This window comes from Grampus griseus (assembly GCF_964374135.1).
Source record: "Grampus griseus genome assembly, chromosome: 2".
Classification (NCBI taxonomy): domain Eukaryota; kingdom Metazoa; phylum Chordata; class Mammalia; order Artiodactyla; family Delphinidae; genus Grampus; species Grampus griseus.
This window is the reverse complement of record NC_139018.1, coordinates 114,369,578-114,392,466: the sequence shown is the minus strand read 5'-3', so window position 1 is coordinate 114,392,466 and position 22,889 is coordinate 114,369,578. Positions and strand designations below refer to the sequence as shown.

Below are 22,889 nucleotides of genomic sequence, written 5' to 3'. Positions count from 1 at the left end.
GTCTTTTCTCCATTGTATATCCTTTCCTCCATTACCAAAAATAAGCTGACCACATGTGCATGGGTTTACCTCTGGACTTTCTATCTTGTTCCATTGATCTGTATTTCTGTTTTTGTGCCAGTACCATACTGTCTTGATTACTGTAGCTTTATAGTGTAGTCTGAAGTCAGGGAGCCTGATTCCTCCAGCTCTGTTTTTCTTTCTCAAGACTGCTTTGGCTATTCGGGGTCCTTTGTGTTTCCCTAAAAATTGTGAAATTTTTTGTTCTAGTTCTGTGAAAAATGCCAGTGGCAGTTTGATAGGGATTGCATTGAATCTGTAGATTGCTTTGGGTAGTAGAGTCATTTTCACAATGTTGATTCTTCCAATCCAAGAACATGGTATATCTCTCCATCTGTTTGTATCATCTTCATTTTCTTTCATCAGTGTCTTATAGTTTTCTGCATACAGGTCTTGTGTCTCCTTACATAGGTTTATTCCTAGGTATTCCATTCTTTTTGTTGCAGTGGTAAATGAGAGTGTTTCCTTAATTTCTCTTTTAGAATTTTCATCATTAGTGTATAGGAGTGCAAGAGATTTCTGCGCATTAATTTTGTATCCCTCTACTTTACCAAATTCATTGATTAGCTCTAGTAGTTTTCTGGTAGCATCTTTAGGTTTCTCTATGTATAGTATCATGTCATCTGCAAACAGTGACAGGTTTACTTCTTCTTTTCCTATTTGGATGCCTTTTATTTCTTTTTCTTCTCTGATTGCTGTGGCTAAAACTTCCAAAACTATGTTGAATAAGAGTGGTGAGAGTGGGCAACCGTGTCTTGTTCCTGATCTTAGTGGAAATGTTTTCAGTTCTTCACCATTGAGAATGATGTTGGCTGTGGGTTTGTCATATATGGCCTTTATTATGTTGAGGTAGCTTCCCTCTATGCCCACTTTCTGGACAGTTTTTATCATAAATGGGTGTTGAATTTTGTCAAAAGCTTTTTCTGCATCTATTGAGATGATCATATGGTTTTTCTCCTTCAGTTTGTTAATATTGTTTATCACATTGATTGATTTGCATATATTGAAGAATCCTTGCATTCCTGGAATAAACCCCACTTGATCATGGTGTATGATCCTTTTAATGTGCTGTTGTATTCTGTTTGATAGTATTTTGTTGAGGATTTTTGCATCATGTTCATCAGTGATATTGGCCTGTAGTTTTCTTTCTTTGTGACATCTTTGTCTGCTTTTGGTATCAGGGTGATGGTGACCTCATAGAATGAGTTTAGGAGTGGTCCTCCCTCTGCTACATTTTGGAAGAGTTTGAGAAGGATAGGTGTTAGTTCTTCTCTAAATGTTTGATAGAATTCGCCTCTGAAGCCATATGGTCCTGGGCTTTTGTCTGTTGGAAGATTTTTAATCACAGTTTCAATTTCATTGCTTGTGATTGGTCTGTTCATATTTTCTATTTCTTCCTGGTTTACTCTAGGCAGGTTGTGCATTTCTAAGAATTTGTCCATTTCTTCCAGGTTGTCCATTTTATTGGCATAGAGTTGCTTGTAGTAATCTCTCATGATTCTTTGTATTTCTGCAGTGTCAGTTGTCACTTCTCCTTTTTCATTTCTAATTCTTTTGAATTGAATCTTCTCCCTTTTTTCTTGATGAGTCTGGCTAATGGTTTATCAATTTTGTTTATCTTCTCAAAGAACCAGCTCTTAGTTTTATTGATCTTTGCTATCATTTCCTTCATTTCTTTTTCATTTATTTCTGATCTGATCTTTATGATTTCTTTCCTTCTGCTAACTTTGGTTTTTTTTTTTGTTCTTCTTTCTCTAGTTGCTTTAGGTGCAAGGTTAGGTTGTTTATTTGAGATGTTTCCTGTTTCTTAAGGTAGGGTTATATTGCTATAAACTTCCCTCTTAGAACTGCTTTTGATGCATCCTATAGATTTTGGGTCATCGTGTCTCCATTGTCATTTGTTTCTAGGTATTTTTTGATTTTCTCTTTGATTTCTTCAGTGATCACTTGGTTATTAAGTAGTGTATTGTTTAGCCTTCATGTGTTTGTACTTTTTACAGATCTTTTCCTGTAATTGATATCTAGTCTCATAGTGTTGTGGTTGGAAAAGATGCTTGATACGATTTCAATTTTCTTAAATTTACCAAGGCTTGATTTGTGACCCAAAATATGATCTATCCTGGAGAATGTTCCATGAGCACTTGAGAAGAATGTGTATTCTGTTGTTTTAGGATGGAATGTCCTACAAATATCTATTAAGTCCATCTTGTTTAATGTATCATTTAAAGCTTGTGTTTCCTTATTTATTTTCATTTTGGATGACCTGTCCATTGGTGTAAGTGAGGTGTTAAAGTCTCCCACTATTATTGTGTTACTGTCGATTTCCTCTTTTATAACTGTTAGCATTTGCCTTAGTATTGAGGTGTTCCTATGTTGGGTGCATATATATTTATAATTGTTCTATCCTCTTCTTGGATTGATCCCTTGATCATTATGTAGTGTCCTTCCTTGCTCTTGTAACAATCTTTATTTTAAAATCTATTTTATCTGATATGAGTATTGCTACTCCAGCTTTCGTTTGAGTTCCATTTGCATGGAATATCTTTTTCCATCCCCTCACTTTCAGTCTGTATGTGTCCCTAGGTCTGAAGTGGGTCTCTTGTAGACAGCATATATGTGGGTCTTGTTTTTGTATCCATTCAGCCAGTCTGTGTCTTTTGGTGGGAGCATTTAACCCATTTACATTTAAGGTAATTATCAATGTGTATGTTCCTATTACCATTTTCTTAATTGTTTTGGGTTTGTTATTGTAGGTCTGTTCCTTCTCTTTTGTTTCCTGCCTAGAAGTTCCTTTAGCATTTGTTGTAAAGCTGGTTTGGTAGTGCTGAATTCTCTTAACTTTTGCTTGTCTATAAAGATTTTAATTTTTCTGTCGAATCTGAATGAGATCCTTGCTGGGTAGAGTAATCTTGGCTGTAGGTTTTTCCCTTTCCTCATTTTAAATATGTGTTGTCACTTCCTTCTGGCTTGCAGAGTTTCTGTTGAAAGATCAGCTGTTAACCTTATGGGGTTTCCCTAGTATGTTATTTGTTGTTTTTCCCTTGCTGCTTTTAATATTTTTTCTTTGTATTTAATTTTTGATAGTTTTATTAATATGTGTCTTGGCGTGTTTCTCCTTGGATTTATCCTGTATGGGAGTCTCTGTGCTTCCTGAACTTGATTGACTATTTCCTTTCCCATATTAGGGAAGTTTTCAACGATAATGTCTTCAAATACTTTCTCAGTCCCTTTCTTTTTCTCTTCTTCTTCTGGGACCCCTATAATTCAAACGTTGGTGCATTTAATGTTGTCCCAGAGATCTCTAAGACTGTGCTCAATCCTTTTCATTCTTTTTTCTTTATTCTGCTCTGCAGTAGTGATTTCCACTATTTTATCTTCCAGTTCACTTATCCATTCTTCTGCCTCAGTTATTCTGCTATTGATTCCATCTCTAGAATTGTTAATTTCATTTATTGTGTTGTTCATCATTGTTCGTTTGCTCTTTAGTCCTTTTACGTTGTTGTTAAATGTTTCTTGTATTTTCTCCATTCTGTTTCCAAGATTTTGGATCATCTTTACTATCCTTACTCTGAATTCTTTTTCAGGTAGACTGCCTATTTCCTCTTCATTTATTTGGTCTCGTGGGTTTTTACCTTGCTTCTTCATCTGCTGTGTGTTTCTCTGTCTTCTCATTTTGCTTAACTTACTGTGCTTGGGGTCTCGTTTTCGCTGGCTGCAGGTTCATAGTTCCTGTTGTTTTTGGTGTTTGTCCCCAGTGGCTAAGGTTGGTTCAGTGGGTTGTGTAGGCTTCCTGGTGGAGGGGACTGGTGCCTGTGTTCTCTTGGATGAGGCTGGATCTTGTCTTTCTGGTGTTCTGGAGTGTCTGCGACCTTAGTATGATTTTAGGCAGCCTCTCTGCTAATGGGTGGAGTTGTGTTCCTGTCTTGCTCGTTGTTTGGCATAGGGTGTCCAGCACTGTAGCTTGCTGGTTGTTGAGTGTAGCTGGGTCTTAGCATTGTGATGGAGTCTCTGGGAGAGCTTTCGCCATTTGATATTACGTGGAGCTGGGAGGTCTCTGGTCGATCAATGTCCTGAACTTGGCTTTCCCACCTCAGAGGCACAGGCCTGACACTTGGCCGGAGCAGGAAGACCCTGTCAGCCACACGGCTGGTCTCCACTTCTGCTGGTACTAAGGTTCACACCTCTAGCCTTTTGTCGGAGTCACCCCACTGATGAAGACAGGACCCTCAACAGCCGGTTGTCGGCAGGTGGATTCTTAACCACTGCACCACCAGTGAAGTCCCTGTTTCATATTATTTTGTCTAAGTTTTTGTTTTCTTTTGTTTTTGTTTTTGGTTGTTTCAGGCAAGAGTATAGAACAGGTTCTTGTTACTCCATCTTGGCCAGAAGCAGAAGTCTGTTCTTTAAATTTAGCAGCTCAGAATATTTACTATTTCTGTTGATAAGGCCATAGTCATGCAGACCAAAAGGTTAAAGAAAAGATTATGACTGTGTAAAAATGAAATATTAGAAAAATTATTTGAATAGGTAACAAGAAATTCTGTCCTCCAAATGGTATTGTCTTTAAAGGGGCACATTGTAAACAAATGGAGCAAGAATTATCAATTGAAATTCAGGTCCTTTTTATAGCTGTGTAAGTTGTTCATAATTTAGACCATTAGTGAGTATAATGATATTTTATTCTTTGGTCTTTTGGTTTTTCTTATCTTCCTGTGTTCTAGATCTTTTAAATCCTTAACTGGATATAAGAATCTATAGTAGCAAGTTAGCCATAAAAATAATTATCATCTTTTTAGGGACAAATAAAAGAAGGTATGAAAAACTATGCTTAGTATTCTAGATTTATCAGGTCCTGGATCTTTTGTCTCTATCTTTAGATGGTTTTGATTTTTTTCTTACTTTTCCACTTGATATTCTTTTTTTTCTTTCACCCTACTTGATATTCTTTGTTAAATTGTTGGAAAACATGAGCTTGTAGGTCCTGTTTAGCATTTTCATTGACCCAAGTTCTCTTTACTTCAGATTACTGTATGAAGTTAATGGAGTTTTTAGTAGGTTTTTTTATTTTAATGCATCTCGGAGTAATATGAATGTATTTTTGAATGTTTTTAATAGGTGTAATTCTCAAATAATTCTATAACCTGAGTTTTAATTACAGTGCTATGATATAATTACTTGGTTTTAAGGTCTTTACATATGTAATTATTACAGACATCACAGCGTTTTTCCTCAGTTGATGAAGAAGCAAAGCTTCATAAGACCATGTCTCAAGGAGAGATTACGAAGTTGGCAGTGAGACAGAAGGCTTCAGATTCAGATATAAGGTATAAAGCATACACTGACTGTTAATAGGGGTAATATAATTTTATTTACTAATAGACCATAGTTAAATACTGAGCATCTTTTTAAAAGCATAATTGATAGAATAGCTATCAATTTTGAAAGTTTTGAAATTTATTTTTCAACAGAGTACCTACTGTGTGACAGTAGCATAAATAATTCAGATATATATAATGAGCTTTGTCTTTTTATATGTTTAGCACTGTGATTTGGGCAAAGTCTTTACATCATTATATGACTTAGGATTTTTGGTTGTAAAAGAAAAGAGATTAGACTGAAAATATTTTCCAGTTTTGGACTTGGATTCTGTTCTGAGTTAAGTGTTTTACAAATGGAACTGGAAAAGACTTTCAGGAAAGAACTCTGTTCTCTTTAGGAGAGTACATGAAGTTTTTATTTACCAAGAATATGTCTTGGGCTTCCCTGGTGGTGCAGTGGTTGAGAGTCTGCCTGCTAATGCAGGGGACATGGGTTTCAGCCCTGGTCTGGGAAGATCCCACATGCCGTGGAGCAACTAGGCCCGTGAGCCACAACTACTGAGCCTGTGTGTCTGGAGCCTGTGCTCCGCAACAGGAGAGGCCATGACAGTGAGAGGCCCGTGCGCCACGATGAAGAGTGGCCCCCGCTTGCCACAACTAGAGAAAGCCCTTGCACAGAAATGAAGACCCAACACAGCCAAAAATAAAAATAAATTAATTAAAAGAAGGCTCAAAAAAAAAAATGTCTTTGTCCCTTACCGTGTTATATAAGGCAGTTGGGCCCTCACTGAACATTTGAATATCTCATTGAAATCTATCTGGTTCATAACCCTATTAAAGATCAGTTTCTCAATGACTGTAGAGGCATAATCCAAGGTAACCCAAATCTAGAGCAGATTATGCTGGAGATCAAATTTTGGGAAACAAAATGTAACATAGAAAAAACATGCAGGTGGAGATAGCAGATTAACTATATAAATTTAATTTCCACATCCACCTAAAATAACAAAACCTATACAGGACAAAAACAACAGGAGACAGCAATAATAAAACAGGAGATAGCAATAATAAAAATGGAGACAGCAATAATAAAAACGTGGAATCCTAAAAGTAGATAGACAAATTTTAAATGTCTTTATAGATAGGAGAAAGTTGAATCCTAAACCAACTGGGTAAAACTGAGAAAGAAGCATCTGGCTGACTGGTCTTCCCCAATCCTAGCAGAAAACAGGAGATTTATTTTCTGGAAAGGATAAAACAGAAGATTGCTGCACTTGGAGGTAACCAGATACAGTTGAGGTGGGGTACATATTTGGAACAGGGAGATTTAATGAATGTTTACATACTGAATGTTAAGATCCCCCAGATTTTTTTCTGTATTCTGCTTCCACGTTTCACATACCCTCTAAGCAGATGATTCGAAGAGTCTTTGGGACTTCCATCCAACCCTCATGGAAAGACCTAAAGATATTTCTATCAGGGGCTCTCCCTACGAATTGGACCAGCCAGATAACCCTACAAGGACAACCACAGTTTGGAAGCCCCACCAATGCACACTAGACCTTCCAAGAAGCTTGTTTATACCCTACTTTTGATCACCACACATTTGAGGAGACATCAGAAGTGAAAGAATCTAAAACTAATTGATAAAATACAACTTGGAAGCAATAAACTATACAGGGGAAAGAAAACTTCAAGACAGACAAATACAACTATCAGTAGACCTTCTGCATAAATAAATATAACTACATTCATGAAACCAAACAGAATACTTTAAAGGGAAACATTCATAATAAAAAAGAGTATTTGAAAATTGAAAGTGTGATAGCATAAAGAAGTCAGAAGAGTTAGAAAGAAAGTTGAGGACATCTGTCAGAAAGTTGAGCCAAAAGACAAATGGATAGAAGAGACAAGAAAAGATAGGAAAATTAGAGGAGCAGTTCAGGACATCCAGTGACCCACTGATAGGAGCTCTGGAAAGATAGGACAAAGTAAAAATAAAGTAATTCAAATAAATTTCGTGGAACTGAAGGACTTGAGTTTCTATAGATTGAAAGGACCCCCTGAGGGCCCAACATAATGAATGAAAATAGACCCATACCAAGAGACACGTCATCATAAAACAGTAGAGACAAAACACATCTCCATTATGATGGTGAAATAGCTTTTTAAGTGATGGTTGTACAGCAATCACTGAGGGAACCGTGCCGGATTAGAGCAGGTTAGATGGCTCTGGGAAAGATTTCTTCAAGAACATGGAACTGATGGTGTACCTACTATGTCTCAACATGTTGAGAGGAGATACTCATAAATGAGGAGACACTTGGAGGTGAATTGGACGTAGGAAAGTGAGCAAATGTAAAACAAAACACTAACTCTAGAAAACTATTGGTTATGGAGGGTACTGTATGTCTCAGTTGTGAATATTATTTACAGAGTAAAAAAAATAGTGAATACTACTAAAAGAAACTACTGTATATTGATCTAACTAAAATTATGATATTCTGTTGCGGGGATGTCTGTGTTTGTGGAGGGTATAGAACTGGAGTGTTGGAATATGCTTAATTATTATTTGTGGTCATAAATATGATAGCAATATAAGTATGGTAAATATTAAAAGAATCAGTTAAATAAATTCAGAAGGGTTGCTCTAGGGAGCAGAAAAGGAATGAGAATGGCAGGAGAATGCTATCATTTGTAATAAGTCTTGTAGAACAATTTCCCTTTATACTATATGGATGTATAGGATTAGTAATAAGCTATTAGAAAAAGAAGGAAGCATGGATAAAAGAACATGGGCTTCAAAAGCAGACAGACCTGATTTTAACTTCCATCTCCATCAGCCCTCTGAGCCTCAGGTTGCTCATGTGTAAAGTTAGGATAAAAATACCTATTTATCATGGTAGTTGTGAAAAGAAGGCATCATAAGTAAGTCATAGTGCCTGGCTCCTAGTTGATGCTCAAAAATAAAGGAACCAACAAATTAATGTGCAAGTAAGCCTCCTAGTACGAGGTTAGGATACATACTTTATGGTCAGTAAATGTGAACTGTTATTATCTCAGGATGTTTCCTTGATTTATATGATGGGAGACAGTATATAAGCACTAATGAGGCAATATAGAGCATAGTTGGTGTGATTCTCAACTTTGTTACTCACTGGCTGTGTAACCTTGGGAAAGTTACCTAATGTTTAAGCTACCAGTTTTTCACCTGAAAAACGGTTATGGTTTGAATGTCAACTTGTTGTTATAGTTAATTAAGGTAATTCTATATAAGCACTTGTACCTGGAGCATGATAACAACTCAAATAAATGGTGGGTTTTTTTTAACATTCCTGAGTCTCATTATTTCTGTATTCAAAATGAGGAAGCTATCATTTACCTTCCAGATGAAGTTTAAATGTACACTTGAAGATTAAATATGACTAAACTTAACTATGAAGGTTAAATGAATTAATTCACGTGAAAGGTGTTTATATAACTTAAAGTGACGTACAGATATTGTCAATAGGACATGCTAATTTCCATTGTTACTTTTTTGTTGTTGTTGTTGTTAACAGACCTCAGAGAGCTAAGATGAGATTCTGGGCCAAAGGGAAACAAGGGGAGAAAAAGACTACCAGAGTGAAACCTGCCACCCATTCGGAGGTTTCGGCACTCTTTGCTGGCTCAGATGTGATTCCAGCTCATCAGTTTCCAGATGGTAAAAATGGACAAAGGGTGGAGATTGTCTTCATAATTTCTGTTTACTCTTTCTGAAAGTTTACTATCCCTCTAGTATTTGTAATGGTAATCCTGTTGGTGAGATATTCTAATGAGTTAGGACCAAGATTGTTAAGTCCCTCCTTAACTAACAGATAATTATAAAATTAAATTTAACCTATAATAGAAGTTTCAGGGAAATGTGGTACAAAACAGTGAAGTAACAACAACTTCAAGAATGACTGTGAATCTTTGATTAGCCTCAGTTTTCTAAAGTGTAAAAATCTAACCATCATTCATTCACTTAACAAATGTATATTCCTAGTAAAAATTAATGACAGCAGCAAATTTTTGAGTGCTTACTACATACAAAGCACTGTACTAAGCATATTGTATGTATTAACTCGATTGATCCTCACAACAATTTTTTGAGGTTGGTATGATTATTATTCCCAGTTTATAGATAAGAAAGCTGAGGCACAGAGAGTTATTTGCTTATACACATATAGCAATTGGCAGAGCTGAGATTTGAATTCAGGCAGTCTAGCTCCAGAGTCCGTATTCATAACCATTGTGCTGAAGTACCTATTATATGTTCCTGGGACTTTATAGTGGTAGCTGTTATTTTAACTTTTGGGGCATCAATCATAGCACATTAGAAAATACCCAACAGTTAGTTCATCTGTTGAGATATGGCCTTTCTAAATGCTAGAATTATTAACTCTCCAAGGATTCCAGTAGTCCCAGTATTAGAAGATTAGCCCATTCTTCCCAAGCCCTTTGCTCAAGTATGTATGAACGTTTTTAATTACCATGTAAAGATGCCAGCTGTCTTCAACAGGGATATACATCAGAGGTGGATGTGTAGTAATGAGTGGGTAAAATACCGGTGGGTGGATGAAATATCAGTATTGAATAAAATAGAGAGGCCCTAGGAAGAAAGTTATTATCTCTAAGAAGAGAGAGAACAGGCCCAGTTAAAATAAGTAAACAAAACTTGTCACATCTAGAATGAGATAAAAATAAAGGGACAAAGGATAAGATAAAGGGAGGAAAGATCAAGTTTCACATGGGAATGGATCAGCCAGAGCAGAGGCATCTGTGTGTCAAAGGAAAAACTGGTAGAAATTTAATTAGAACCCTGTTTTCTGTCTCGTGGCTTTGCTCCTATCACTTTGCAAACTGATATGGATAAAACCAGTAGTAAATTAAGTGAATACTACAGGTTCAGTTTGGAAAATTTGGAATTCCTAAGAGGATCAATTCATTTTATCTTATCTGGTTTACAGTAGTCATTCTAAATTTTTCATATTTCACAGTTATATTCTCCACTGCTGATTTCCAAGAAGGAATTAGGAAGCTCTTTGGTTGAAGTATATGTTATTAGTAGACTTCATTGTGTGTTTGCTTAATAAGGATACATGTATAAAAATTGATTGTAGCCTTTTTATTTATCTTTGGGTAGAAATTTATTAAGGTAGCCCTTGTTTTTAATGCTGAAATTGGATTATAGACAGTTTCTTTAGTAACTATTATTTCTTTTAGTATAAAGAACGATATTGACTTTGCTAAATGAAATAATTAGATACTTGTATATCTAGGTTATATAATGGAATTACTATTAGTTGACACCAATTTGAATATACTTATATCCTATATCTTGATAATTTTTATTCTGGTGCCATATCTCAAGTTTGTTTCACTTCCTGCCTAAGGTGGCATTTAGCAAGTAGGAGGCTATTTTTTTTCCTTTATTGTCAGAATTAGCTTTTAGATGGAATGAGGATATACCATTGGACAGAAGGTAAGGTAAATATATGTGGGGAAAACATGTGAAATGGGGCCAACTTTCTCATCAAGCCCCAGGTAGGCGTTGGCAAATCCAGTGTAGTTCTAGATTATAATGGACTACATGGAACCCAGTTTCTCTGGTGTAAACAATTGCAGAGAAGATTTGTTGTGTTTTACAATATTATATACAGAGCTAGTTAATTCCAGGAATTATCTGAGAAATTCATACAGTTATTTGGGAAATATATGTGAAAATCCTAAATAGCAAGCAGACACAGGCAGAAGTGAACCAGTTGAGTTACCTGGTTCCCTAAATAGAGGTTGCCAGCCTAACACCAGATATTCTCACTGGAGCATTTATGGCTTTAGACCCTAGTAAACAAATAATAATAATTATCAAACTTCACTGGCTTATTGGATTTGTATATAACTGGATGTTCTTTCAAACAGATATAGTAAAGCTATGACTGGGTTAATAGTCAGCATTTAACATGCTAGTGTGATTGTGTACTCTTCTTTCTTTTCTTTGGGACTGAGGTCTTTGGGATCCAGGCTTCAGTTCTACAAGACACTTACATCCAGATTTTCAGTATCAGACCTCATCTCTTTGGGAGACACAATAGAATTTCCCATTGAAAAGTGATAATTCTTAAATACATTTTCTGTACAAATGTACAATCTGGATTTACTGCCTAACTGCCTGAACTTAAACATTAATGTTACTTTACTTTTCGGATATTTACATGTCTCCTTCAGTGACTTACTAAAGGAACTTAAAAAGAAGGATGTGGAGATTTCAGTATTTTTACTAAAAGAAATTTTTTTTGGACACTCTATCTTGATTTATAGAATTATCTCAGAATCAGCCAACACCTCCACTGAGTCCAGAATTGCCTGGGAGTTGCCGGAAGGAGTTCAAAGAGAACAAAGAGCCTTCTCCAAAGGCAAGGCGCAAGAGAAATGTGAAGATCAGCAGCGTGGCTTTGGAGTCTATGCATTGGCAAAATGACTCTGTCCAGATCATAGCAAGTGCCAGTGATTTAAAAAGCATGGATGAATTTCTTCTGAAAAAGGTACCCTGTGCCTGCTCAGTGAGGCCCCTGAGCAGCTTTGACTGTGGAATGCTTGTATATCAGGATATGCCCCCTAAAGGATATATGCTTCAGTAAGTTAGAGCATCTGTTTCTTTACCAGAAAGGTACAAATAATAGGATTCATATGAGTTAGACTGCGTAGACAGGATTTAAAGTTTTAGGCTTTACTGTTGACTTCAGTTTTACCGTAACTGTCATGTTGCATTCTGTATGGGAAGGTGAGGCTTGTCATTGCACACTTTGAGTTGTCTTTTTGGTAGCAGAACTGTGGAATCATACAATGTTAGAAGGGACTTTAGAAATCATCTAGTAGTAATAAAACTTTGGCTACCTGGTCATGCTTTTTTCTGGGTCCCATGATAGTTTGCCCTTTCAGGACGGTCATTGTTGAAGAAACAGTATGTGTCCAGAGTGGCATTCACTTCTTTTCAATTTAGTTGATTGTGTACAAAATCTCTTTCTGTGGTCCCCAGATGAATGACCTAGATAATGAAGACAGCAAGAAAGACACACTAGTGGATGTTGTATTTAAAAAAGCTCTGAAAGAATTTCGGCAGAATATCTTCAGCTTTTATTCATCTGCATTGGCGGTAAGTTAAACTGTGTCAGGAGATATTCAGAAGTTCAACATATGAAAAATTTGACAATGCCATAAAAAATAATACAGGGGCCATGTTCAACTAGAGATTTCTCCAGTGTCTTCTTTTTGTTTTAGGGATAGATAGGGAAAAGCATACTGACTAACCTCAGATTAATAGCATTCTCAAATTTCCTTGAGCTGTTTTTTTTTTTCCCCCCTGTTATAGGTATATTTTCATCTTAAGGTATTGAATTCAGATATTCTAGGTATGATTCTTTTTCACCCAGTGGCTCTTTACTATTTTGACTTCTCATGATCCTTTTAGCTCTGGCTCCAGCTTCTAATTCTCATTTGTGTTGGAATTATACTTTTTTATTCAGTAGAATTAGAGCAGTTTATGTTCACCAATTTCTATATATGAGTTTGTATCACTTTCAGATTTACCTATACTTTCATATGATGTTGGTCATGGTTTAGAAAATTTATTATTGGTGCTAAAGTATATAATAATTAATGCTTTTGATCTATAGAATCTTTATTAATATCTCTGAATTGTCATATTTATTCTATAAAAAATAATTTGTATTTAATTGGTTTTTCTTTGTTCAACCTGTAATTTAATGTGTAAAGAGAAATCAGGAGAACTTTCCTATGTATATTCTACTCAGTATAAGATTTTTTTGCCTTTTAAAAGTAGGAACCATGCAGTCTTAGACAGCAATAATTTCAAGACCATAATAAAGTAGTAATCAGGCTACGGCAAATGACTAGGTTTGGGTAGAGACAATGTTGGCCATATTTTTCTAATCCTGCTAACTGCTTGTCATGCTTCATACCTTTATTTTCTAGGTTAGGGACCAATATACTTTGTATCACATAGGAAGAGCCAACGTTATGAAATAGAGCTTAATAGTGGTTTTCTAACCCTGGATCAAAGAGGTTCAACTTATAATTCTGAGGAGGTGAAAGAGAAATACATTTTAAATGTATATAATACGTTTGGGTCACTTAAATCCTGTTTTTTTCTTTCTCATGAAGACTCCACACCTCATTTAAATAAGTTAAAAGGAATTCCATGTAGATTCCTTTGCAAGAAATATGGTGTTATTCTAAGCATGTCATTCTTCTTTGGAAAAATGAATCAAAGTAAAGGTTGCCTAATGTTTCACTAGGCAAGAATTCAAGTATTCACTTTTTCAGTTTTAGAGTGGAACTATCTAAACAAGGTTCATTTCTGGGGATAGGTAATTAAGAGGGAGGCAAATAATCTTTATAGCTAAATATAGTTTAAAATTCCCAGGGCTTTCTCCAATTATTACATTGTTTAAACTGTTAGGTATTTTACTAAAATTTAGCAGGTTTTATTCTGCAGACATGCCATAGTAGAGTGGGAATTTACAAATACCACATGACCTCGTGGACATGCCCATTAGAAAGTATATCAGGATCCTAATTTTTATTCAAAATAATTACCCAATAAAAATTGAATCAGTCTTCTATATATAAAGAATTTCTTCATAAAACCTTACATTTCTTCTCTTATTGCTTATTAGATAGATGATGGGAAAAGCATACGGTATAAAGACCTCTACGCACTATTTGAACAGATTTTGGAAAAGACCATGAGGCTTGAGCAGCGTGATTGGAGTGAATCTCCAGTCAGAGTTTGGGTCAACACTTTTAAAGTGTTTTTAGATGAATATATGAATGAATTCAAGACTCTGGAATATATACCCACAAAGGTAAATATATTTTGATTTCTAAAAGGATTCAGTTATGAATTCTTCTTAAGAGTCTGGGACATCTGGTATTTGAGAAAAACATTACAGTGAACATGTCAACTACTTTAGCACTACTTTAGATCCAGCAAACTCCATTCTGTCCTAAAAGTTCATCAGACTGTATTATCAAAGCCTTCTGCCATTAATATATTCTTCACTGAGTTAAAATGTAATGTTGTGCCATTAAGATTATACCCTCAGCTTTGATAGAGGTCAGTACATAAATTTCCTTTCGAAAAACAGTGGTTAAAGATGTGATTAGTTGTATCATCTAGTGGCCTTTATGTAAGGACCCACGAATTATATTTCTCCTTGAATTAGGTTTTAGGAAAATGTATGTTTCTGAATATCTATATAATAGTAATAATAAACTTTATTTATTGAGTACCAGGAATTATACTAGGTGTTTGATATTTTATTTACTTCTTGCTTCAGCCCTATTAAATAATTATTATGAAATTCTTATTACAGAAGAGATAGTAGGCTTAGAGAAGGTTGTCAGTGTGTTTCCTTTCAGTACCCCAACTGAAATAATTAGGTATCTGATTATTGGGTAGCAGGAATACTGTTAATCCTTTTTATTGTCTCCCATTTTATTTTCAGTTATTCTGATTTATGTATATTTAGATTTATAAAACATTTGAAATCATTTTGAAGTAATCAGATATAAATAAATCTTTGAAAATTCTTCTGTTCTACATCTAAGTTGGGGTCTTATGTTATGCAGAAGAAGATTCTTATTAGGCTTATTCTGCCTTTGTTTGTAATTTTAAAAGGTTAGATTGAGATTGTTCTCTACTATGGCTAACAAGAAACGTCATATGTAAAAGAACTTTTCCATGTCCCAGATGATACCTTTTAAAAAAAAAAATTTCTTTTTATTTATTTTTGGCTGCATTGGGTCTTCGTTGCTGCGCGTGGGCTTTTCTCTAGTTGCGGCGAGCCGGGGCTACTCTTTGTTGTGGTGCATGGCCTTCTCATTGCGCTGGCTTCTCTTCTTGCGGAGCACGGGCCCTAGGCGCGCGGGCTTCAGTAGTTGTGGCTTGCAGGCTCTAGAGCGCAGACTCAGGAGTTGTGGCGCACGGGCTTAGTTGCTCTGCGGCATATGTGGATCTTCCCAGAGCAGGGCTCAAACCCATGTCCCCTGTGTTGGCAGGCGGATTCTTAACCACGGCGCCACCAAGAAAGTCCTCCAGATGATACCTTTTGTTTTTTAATTTAATTTATTTTTTTATACAGCAGGTTCTTATTAGTTACCCATTTTATACATATTAGTGTATATATGTCAATCCCAATCTCCCAGTTCATCCCACCACCAGCCCCGCCGCCACTTTCCTCCCTTGGTGTCCATACGTTTGTTCTCTACATCTGTGTCTCAATTTCTGCCCTGCAAATGCCTCATCTGTACCATTTTTCTAGGTTCCACATATATGCATTAATATACAATATTTGTTTTTCTGACTTACTTCACTCTGTATGACAGTCTCTAGATCCATCCACATCTCTACAAATGACACAATTTCGTTCCTTTTTATGGCTGAGTAATATTCCATTGTATATATGTACCACATCTTCTTTATCCATTCGTCTGTCGATGGGCATTTAGGTTGCTTCCATGACCTGGCTATTGTAAATAGTGCTGCAATGAACATTGGGGTGCATGTGTCTTTTTGAATTATGGTTTTCTCTGGGTATATGCCCAGTAGTGGGATTGCTGGATCATATGGTAATTCTATTTTTAGCTTTTTAAGGAACCTCCATACTTTTCTCCATCAATTTACTTTCCCACCAACAGTGTAAGAGGGTTCTCTTTTCTTCACACCCTCTCCAGCATTTGTTGTTTGTAGATTTTCTGAAGATGCCCATTCTAACTGGTGTGAGGTGATACCTCATTACAGTTTTGATTTGCATTTCTCTAATAATTAGTGATGTTGAGCAGCTTTTCATGTGCTTCGTGGCTATCTGTATGTCTTCTTTGGAGAAATGTCTATTTAGGTCTTCTGCCCATTTTTGGATTGGGTTGTTTGTTTCTTTAATATTGAGCTGCATGAGCTGTTTATATATTTTAGAGATTAATCCTTTGTCCGTTGATTCATTTCCAAATATTTTCTCCCATTAGGAGGGTTCTCTTTTCGTCTTGTTTATGGTTTCCTTTGCTGTGCAAAAGCTTTGAAGTTTCATTAGGTCCCATTTGTTTATTTTTGTTTTTATTTCCATTACTCTAGGAGGTGGATCAAAAAAGATCTTGCTGTGATTTATGTCAAAGAGTGTTTTTCCTATGTTTTCCTCTAAGAGTTTTATAGTGTCCTGTCTTACATTTAGGTCTCTAATCCATTTTAGGTTTATTTTTGTGGATGGTGTTAGGGAGTATTCTACTTTCATTCTTTTACATGTAGCTGTCCAGCTTTCCCAGCACCACTTATTGAAGAGACTGTCTTTTCTCCATTATATATCCTTGCCTCCTTTGTCATAGATTAGTTGACCATAGGTGCGTGGGTTTATCTCTGGGCTTTCTATCTTGTTCCATTGATCTATGTTTCTGTGTTTGTGCCAGTACCATATTGTCTTGATTACTATAGCTTTGTAGTATAGTCTGAAGTCAAGGAGTCTGATTCCTCCAGCTCCGTTTTTTTCCCTCAAGTTTGCTTTGGCTATTTGGGGTCTGTTGTGTCTCCATACACATTTTAAGATTTTTTTATTCTAGTTCTGTAAAAAAATGCCATTGGTAGTTTGAAATGGATTGCATTGAGTCTGTAGATTGCTTTGGGTCGCATAATCATTTTCACAATACTGATTCTTGCAATCCACGATCATGGTATATCTCTCATTCTGTTTGTGTCATCTTTGATTACTTATATCAATGTCTTACAGTTTTCTGAATACAGGTGTTTTACCTCCTTAGGTAGGTTTATTCCTAGGTATTTTTTATTGTTGTTATTGTTGAAGTGGTGAATGGGATTGTTTCCTTAATTTCTCTTTCTGATCTTTTGTTGTTAGTGTATAGGAATGCAAGAGATTTCTGTGCATTAATTTTGTATCCTGCAACTTTACCAAATTCATTGATTAGCTGTATTAGTTTTCTTGTGGCATCTTTAGGATTCTCTATGTATAGTATCATGTCATCTGCAAATAGTGACAGGTTTACTTAAGCTTTTCCAATTTGAATTCCTTTTATTTCTTTTTCTTCTCTGATTGCCATGGCTAAGACTTCCAAAACTGTTGGATAATAGTGGTGAGAATGGACACCCTTGTCTTGTTCCTGATCTTAGAGGAAATGCTTTCAGTTTTTCACCATTGAGAATGATGTTTGCTGTGGGTTTGTCGTATATGGCCTTTATTATGTTGAGGTAGGTTCCCTCTATACCCACTTTCTGGAAAGTTTTTATCATAAACAGGTGTTGAATTTTGTTGAAAGCTTTTTCTGCATCTATTGAGATGATCATATGGTTTTTATGCTTCAATTTGTTAATATGGAGTATCACGTTGAATTGCATATATTGAAGATTCCTTGCATCCCTGGGATAATCCCACTTGATCATGGTGTATGATCCTTTTAATGTGTTGTTGAATTCTGATTGCTAGTATTTTGTTGAGGATTTTTGCATCTATAATCATCAGTGATATTGGTGTGTAATTTTCTTTTTCTGTAGTATCTTTGTCTGGTTTTGGTATCAGGGTGATGGTGACCTCATAGAATGAGTTTGGGAATGTTCCTTCCTCTGCAGTTTTTTGGAACAGTTTGAGAAGGGTGGGTGTTAGCTCTTCCCTAAATGTTTGATATAATTCATCTATGAAGCCATCTGGTCCTGGACTTTGTTTGTTGGAAGATTTTTACTCACAGTTTCAATTTTCTTACTTGTGATTGGTCTGTTCATATTTTCTATTTCTTCCTGGTTCAGTCTTGGAAGGTTATACCTTTCTAAGAATTTGTCCATTTCTTGCAGGTTGTCCGTTTTATTGGCATAGAGTTGCTTGTAGTAGTCTCTTAGGATGATTTGTATTTCTGCAGTGTCGGTTGTGACTTCTCCTTTTTCATTTCTAATTTTATTGATTTGAGTCCTCTCCCTCTTTTTCTTGATGAGTCTGGTTAATGGTTTATCAATTTTGTTTATCTTCTCAAAGAATCAGCTTTTGGTTTTATTGATCTTTGCCATTGTTTTCTTTGTTTCTACTTCATTTATTTCTTCTCTGATCTTTATGATTTCTTTCCTTCTACTAACTTTGGGTTTTGTTTGTTCTTCTTTCTCAGTTCCTTTAGGTGTAGGGTTAGATTGTTTATTTGAGATTTTTCTTGTTTCTTGAACTAGGATTGTATTGCTATAAACTTCCCTCTTAGAACTGCTTTTGCTGCATCCCATAGCTTTTGAATCATCGTGTTTTCGTTGTAATTTGTTTCTAGTTATTTTTTGATTTCTTCAGTGATCACTTGGTTATTTAGTAAGGTGTTGTTTAGCCTCCATGTGTTTGTGTTTTTTACATTTTTTTCCCTGTAATTGATTTCTAATCTCATAGTGTTGTGGTCAGAAAAGATACTTGATATGATTTCAGTCTTCTTAAGTTTACTGAGGCTTGATTTGTGACCCAAGATGTGATGTATCCTGGAGCATGTTCCATGTGCACTTGAGAAGAAAATGTAATCTGCTGTTTTTGGATAAAATGTCCTATAAATATCAATTAAATCTATCTGGTCTATTGTGTCATGTAAAGCTTATGTTTCCTTATTAATTTTCTGTTTGGATGATGTGTCCATTGGTGTAAGTGAGGTGTTAAAAGTCCCCCACTATTATTGTGTTACTGTCGATTTCCTCTTTTATAGCTGTTAGCATTTGCCTTATGTATTGACATGCTCCTGTGTTGGGTGCATATATGCTTATAATTTTTATATCTTCTTCTTGGATTGATCTTTTGATCATTATGTAGTGTCCTTCCTTGTTTCTTGTAACATTTTTTATTTTAAAGTGTATTTTATCTGATATGAGTATTGCTACTCCAGCTTTCTTTTGAGTTCCACTTGCATGGAATATCTTTTCCATCCCCTCACTTTCAGTCTGTATGTGTCCCTAGGTCTAAAGTGGGTCTCTTGTAGACAGCATATACATGGGTCTTGTTTTTGTATCCATTCAGCAAGCCTGTGTCTTTTGGTTGGAGCATTTAATCCATTCACGTTTAAGGTAATTATCGATATGTATGTTCCTATGACCATTTTCTTAATTGTTATGGGTTTGTTTTTGTAGGTCCTTTTCTTCTCTTGTGTTTTCCACTTAGAGAAGTTCTTTATCACTTGCTGTAGAGCTGGTTTGGTGGTGCTGAATTCTCTTAGCTTTTGCTTGTCTGTAAAGCGTTTGATTTCTCCATCGAATCTGAATGAGATCCTTGCTGGGTAGAATAATCTTGGTTGTAGGTTCTTCCCTTTCATCACTTTAAATATATCATGCCACTCCCTCTGGCTTGTAGAGCTTCTGCTGAGAAATGAGCTGTTAACTTTATGGGAGATCCCTTGTATATTATTTGTTGTTTTTCCCTTGTTGCTTTCAGTAATTTTTCTTTGTCTTTATTTTTGTCAAATTGATTGCTGTGTGTCTCCGAGTGTTCCTCCTTGGGTTTATCTGGTATGGGACTCTCTGCGCTTCCTAGACTTGCATGGCTATTTCCTTTCCCATGTTAGGGAAGTTTTCCACTATAATCTCTTCAAATACCTTCTCTGGTCCTTTCTCTCTCTCTTCTTCTGGGACCCCTATAATGCGAATGTTGTTGTGTTTAATGTTGTCCCAGAGGTCTCTTAGGCTGTCTTCATTTCTTTTCATTCTTTTTTTTTTTATTCTGTTCCACAGCAGTGAATTCCACCATTCTGTCTTTCAGGTCACTTATCCGTTCTTCTGCCTCAGTTATTCTGCTACTGATTCCTTCTAGTGTAGTTTTCATTTCAGTTATTGTATTGTTCATCTCTGTTTGTTTGTTCTTTATTTCTTCTAGGTCTTTGTTAAACATTTCTTGCATCTTCTCGATCTTTGCGTCCATTATTTTTCCAAGGTCCTGGATCATCTTCACTATCATTATTCTGAATTCTTTTTCTGGAAGGTTGCCCATCTCCACTTCATTTAGTTGTTTTTCTGGGGTGTTATCTTGTCCCTTCCTCTGGTACATAGCCCTCTGCCTTTTCATCTGTCTATCTTTCTGTGAATGTGGTTTTTGTCCCACAGGCTGCAGGGTTGTAGTTCTTCTTGCTTCTGCTGTCTCCCCTCTGGTGGATGAGGCTATCTAAGAGGCTTGATGGGAGGGACTGGTGGTGGGTAGAGCTGACTGTTGCTCTGTTGGGCAGAGCTCAGTAAAACTTTAATCCGCTTGACTGTTGATGGGTGGGTCTGGGTTCCCTCCCTGTTGGTTGTTTGACCTGAGGCAACCCATCACTGGAGCCTACCTGGGCTCTTTGGTGGGGCTAATGACAGACTCTGGGAGGGCTCACACCAAGGAGTACTTCCCAGAACTTCTGTTGCCAGTGTCCTTGTCCCCACGGTGAGCCACAGCCCCCACCCCCGCCTCTGCAGAAGCCCCTCCAACACTAGCAGGTAGGTCTGGTTCAGTCTCCCCTGGAGTCACTGCTCCTTCCCGAGTTCCGATGCATACACTACTTTGTATGTGCCCTCCAAGAGTGGAGTCTCTGTTTCCCCAAGTCCTGTCGAAATCCTGCAGTCAAATCCCACTAGCCTTCAAAGTCTGATTCTCTAGGAGTTCCTCCTCCCATTGCCAGACCCCCAGGTTGGGAAGCCTGACATGGGGCTCAGAACCTTCACTACAGTGGGTGGACTTCTGTGGTATAGGTGTTCTCCAGTTTGTGAGTCATCCACCCAGCAGTTATAGGATTTGATTTTATTGTGATTGTGCCCCTCCTACCATCTCATTGTGGCTTCTCCTTTGTCTTTGGATGTGGGGTATCTTTTTTGGTGAGTTCCAGTGTCTTCCTGTCGACAATTGTTCAGCAGGTAGTTGTGGTTCTGGTGTTCTCGCAAGAGGGAGTGAGTGCTCGTCCTTGTACTCCGCCATGTTGAACCAATCTCCAATACCTTTTTATATTTAGCTCTAGGATGGAGGGTTTTCTAGAGCCAAAATATGCAAAGTGCAATCATTGAAATTAATAATCAGGTAATTAATAATAAAGTCAAATAATCATTTAACTTAATAATGGTGTGGCTTCTGGGCAGAACTGAGGTTTAAAAAGATAATTTCTAAAGTATCCTTCCATTCTGTTGCTTTTATGAGCACTGTGTTTTACTAAACATAAATTTTTTTTCTCACATATGCTTACTAGCACTGCGCGTTTCCTCTTGAGGAATAAAGAGCTGCTTATTTTATTACCTGTTGAGCAAAAATCTCAGCATTTGCAAAGAAGTAAGAAACTATGTTAGTCTCCGTTATATCATATTTTCTGTATTTCTTTCCAACCAGGTGCCAAAAACAGAGAGAAAGAAAAGAAGGAAAAAAGAAACTGATTTAGTAAGTCGTAATCTATTTTTTTATGTTACTAAAAAGTAATTTTTAGACCACTAGTCTGAGCTGTATCATACAGTATTTCTGTGGAAGTATTTAAAGAATAAGTTTATCAGATGCCTAGGGGGTAATCATTTACGTCTTTACAAAAATTTAGAAAGACAAATGTGTCTTGAATTCTTTGGCTCGACTTGTTATTAATGGTGCCTTCCTAAAATGGTAGAAAACTGAAATGTTTACTCATGAAAAGTACAAATATGAACCCTTTTCAGAAGTAGAGGTAGGGAAGGAGTTTTTTAAGGAGCTCTCCCTCCCTTCTGAGGAATATGAGGACTACTTAGGATTTTACAAATGTTAAGTCCTAATTCAAGAGACATTCCCAAAGGCATTTGAGCATATTTTACCATTGTTCATGTTTTTATCTTTTGTATTATATGTCTCTATTGCATACTTTACCATAATCTCTGTAATTGCAAGGATGAGTTAAGCCCTAGAGGAGCTCATAATCTGCTAGTGAAGGCAGGCATTTAAAAAATTACTACTTTTAGATGTGATAAGTATTATAGTAGATAGTACAAAGTGCTGTGGAAATACAGAAAGAGAGAATGAAGCAATACTTTACAGAAGAAAAGATGTTTTTGCTAGTTCTTATCAAGTGAGTAGTAGTTTAGACAGGCAGTATCTAGCCAGAGGGAAAGAGTATGTCCAGAGACACATGAGTGAAAAACCTGGCATGTTGAGCCAGTAGCTTTAATAGGCTCAAGTATTGCATGTTTATGTGGGGGTGGCTGGAAATGTAGGTAGAACTCTGGCCAGCACTCTACCTCCAAAATGCATCTAATATCTGACCATTTCACACCACCTCCACTGCTATTACAGTAGTCCAGTAATACTATGTGTTGTCTCATAATTGATCTGCCTTCTTATATTCTTCTCCCCTTACAGTTTTCTACATAATAGCCATAATGAACATTTAAAAACAAAAATCAGGTCATGTTCCTCCTCTACTCAGAACTCTCTAGTGACTTCCAGTGTTACTCAACATAAAACTCAGAGTTCTTACCATGCCTACAAGACT

At 36.4% G+C, this 22,889-nt stretch overlaps 1 protein-coding gene across 2 annotated transcripts in view; it reads left to right on the top strand.

Annotated features, from left to right (window-relative positions):
* The window catches only part of MYO9A (myosin IXA), a 221,325-nt gene that overhangs the window by 153,203 nt on the left and 45,233 nt on the right, over positions 1-22,889 (top strand). For both annotated transcript variants that reach the window (XM_082648185.1, XM_082648184.1), the window contains 6 exons: positions 5,272-5,384; positions 8,939-9,081; positions 11,721-11,944; positions 12,439-12,555; positions 14,099-14,287; positions 21,770-21,817. In XM_082648185.1, the coding sequence (XP_082504311.1) occupies positions 5,272-5,384; positions 8,939-9,081; positions 11,721-11,944; positions 12,439-12,555; positions 14,099-14,287; positions 21,770-21,817 (834 nt within the window). The remainder of the gene's footprint in view (positions 1-5,271; positions 5,385-8,938; positions 9,082-11,720; positions 11,945-12,438; positions 12,556-14,098; positions 14,288-21,769; positions 21,818-22,889) is intronic.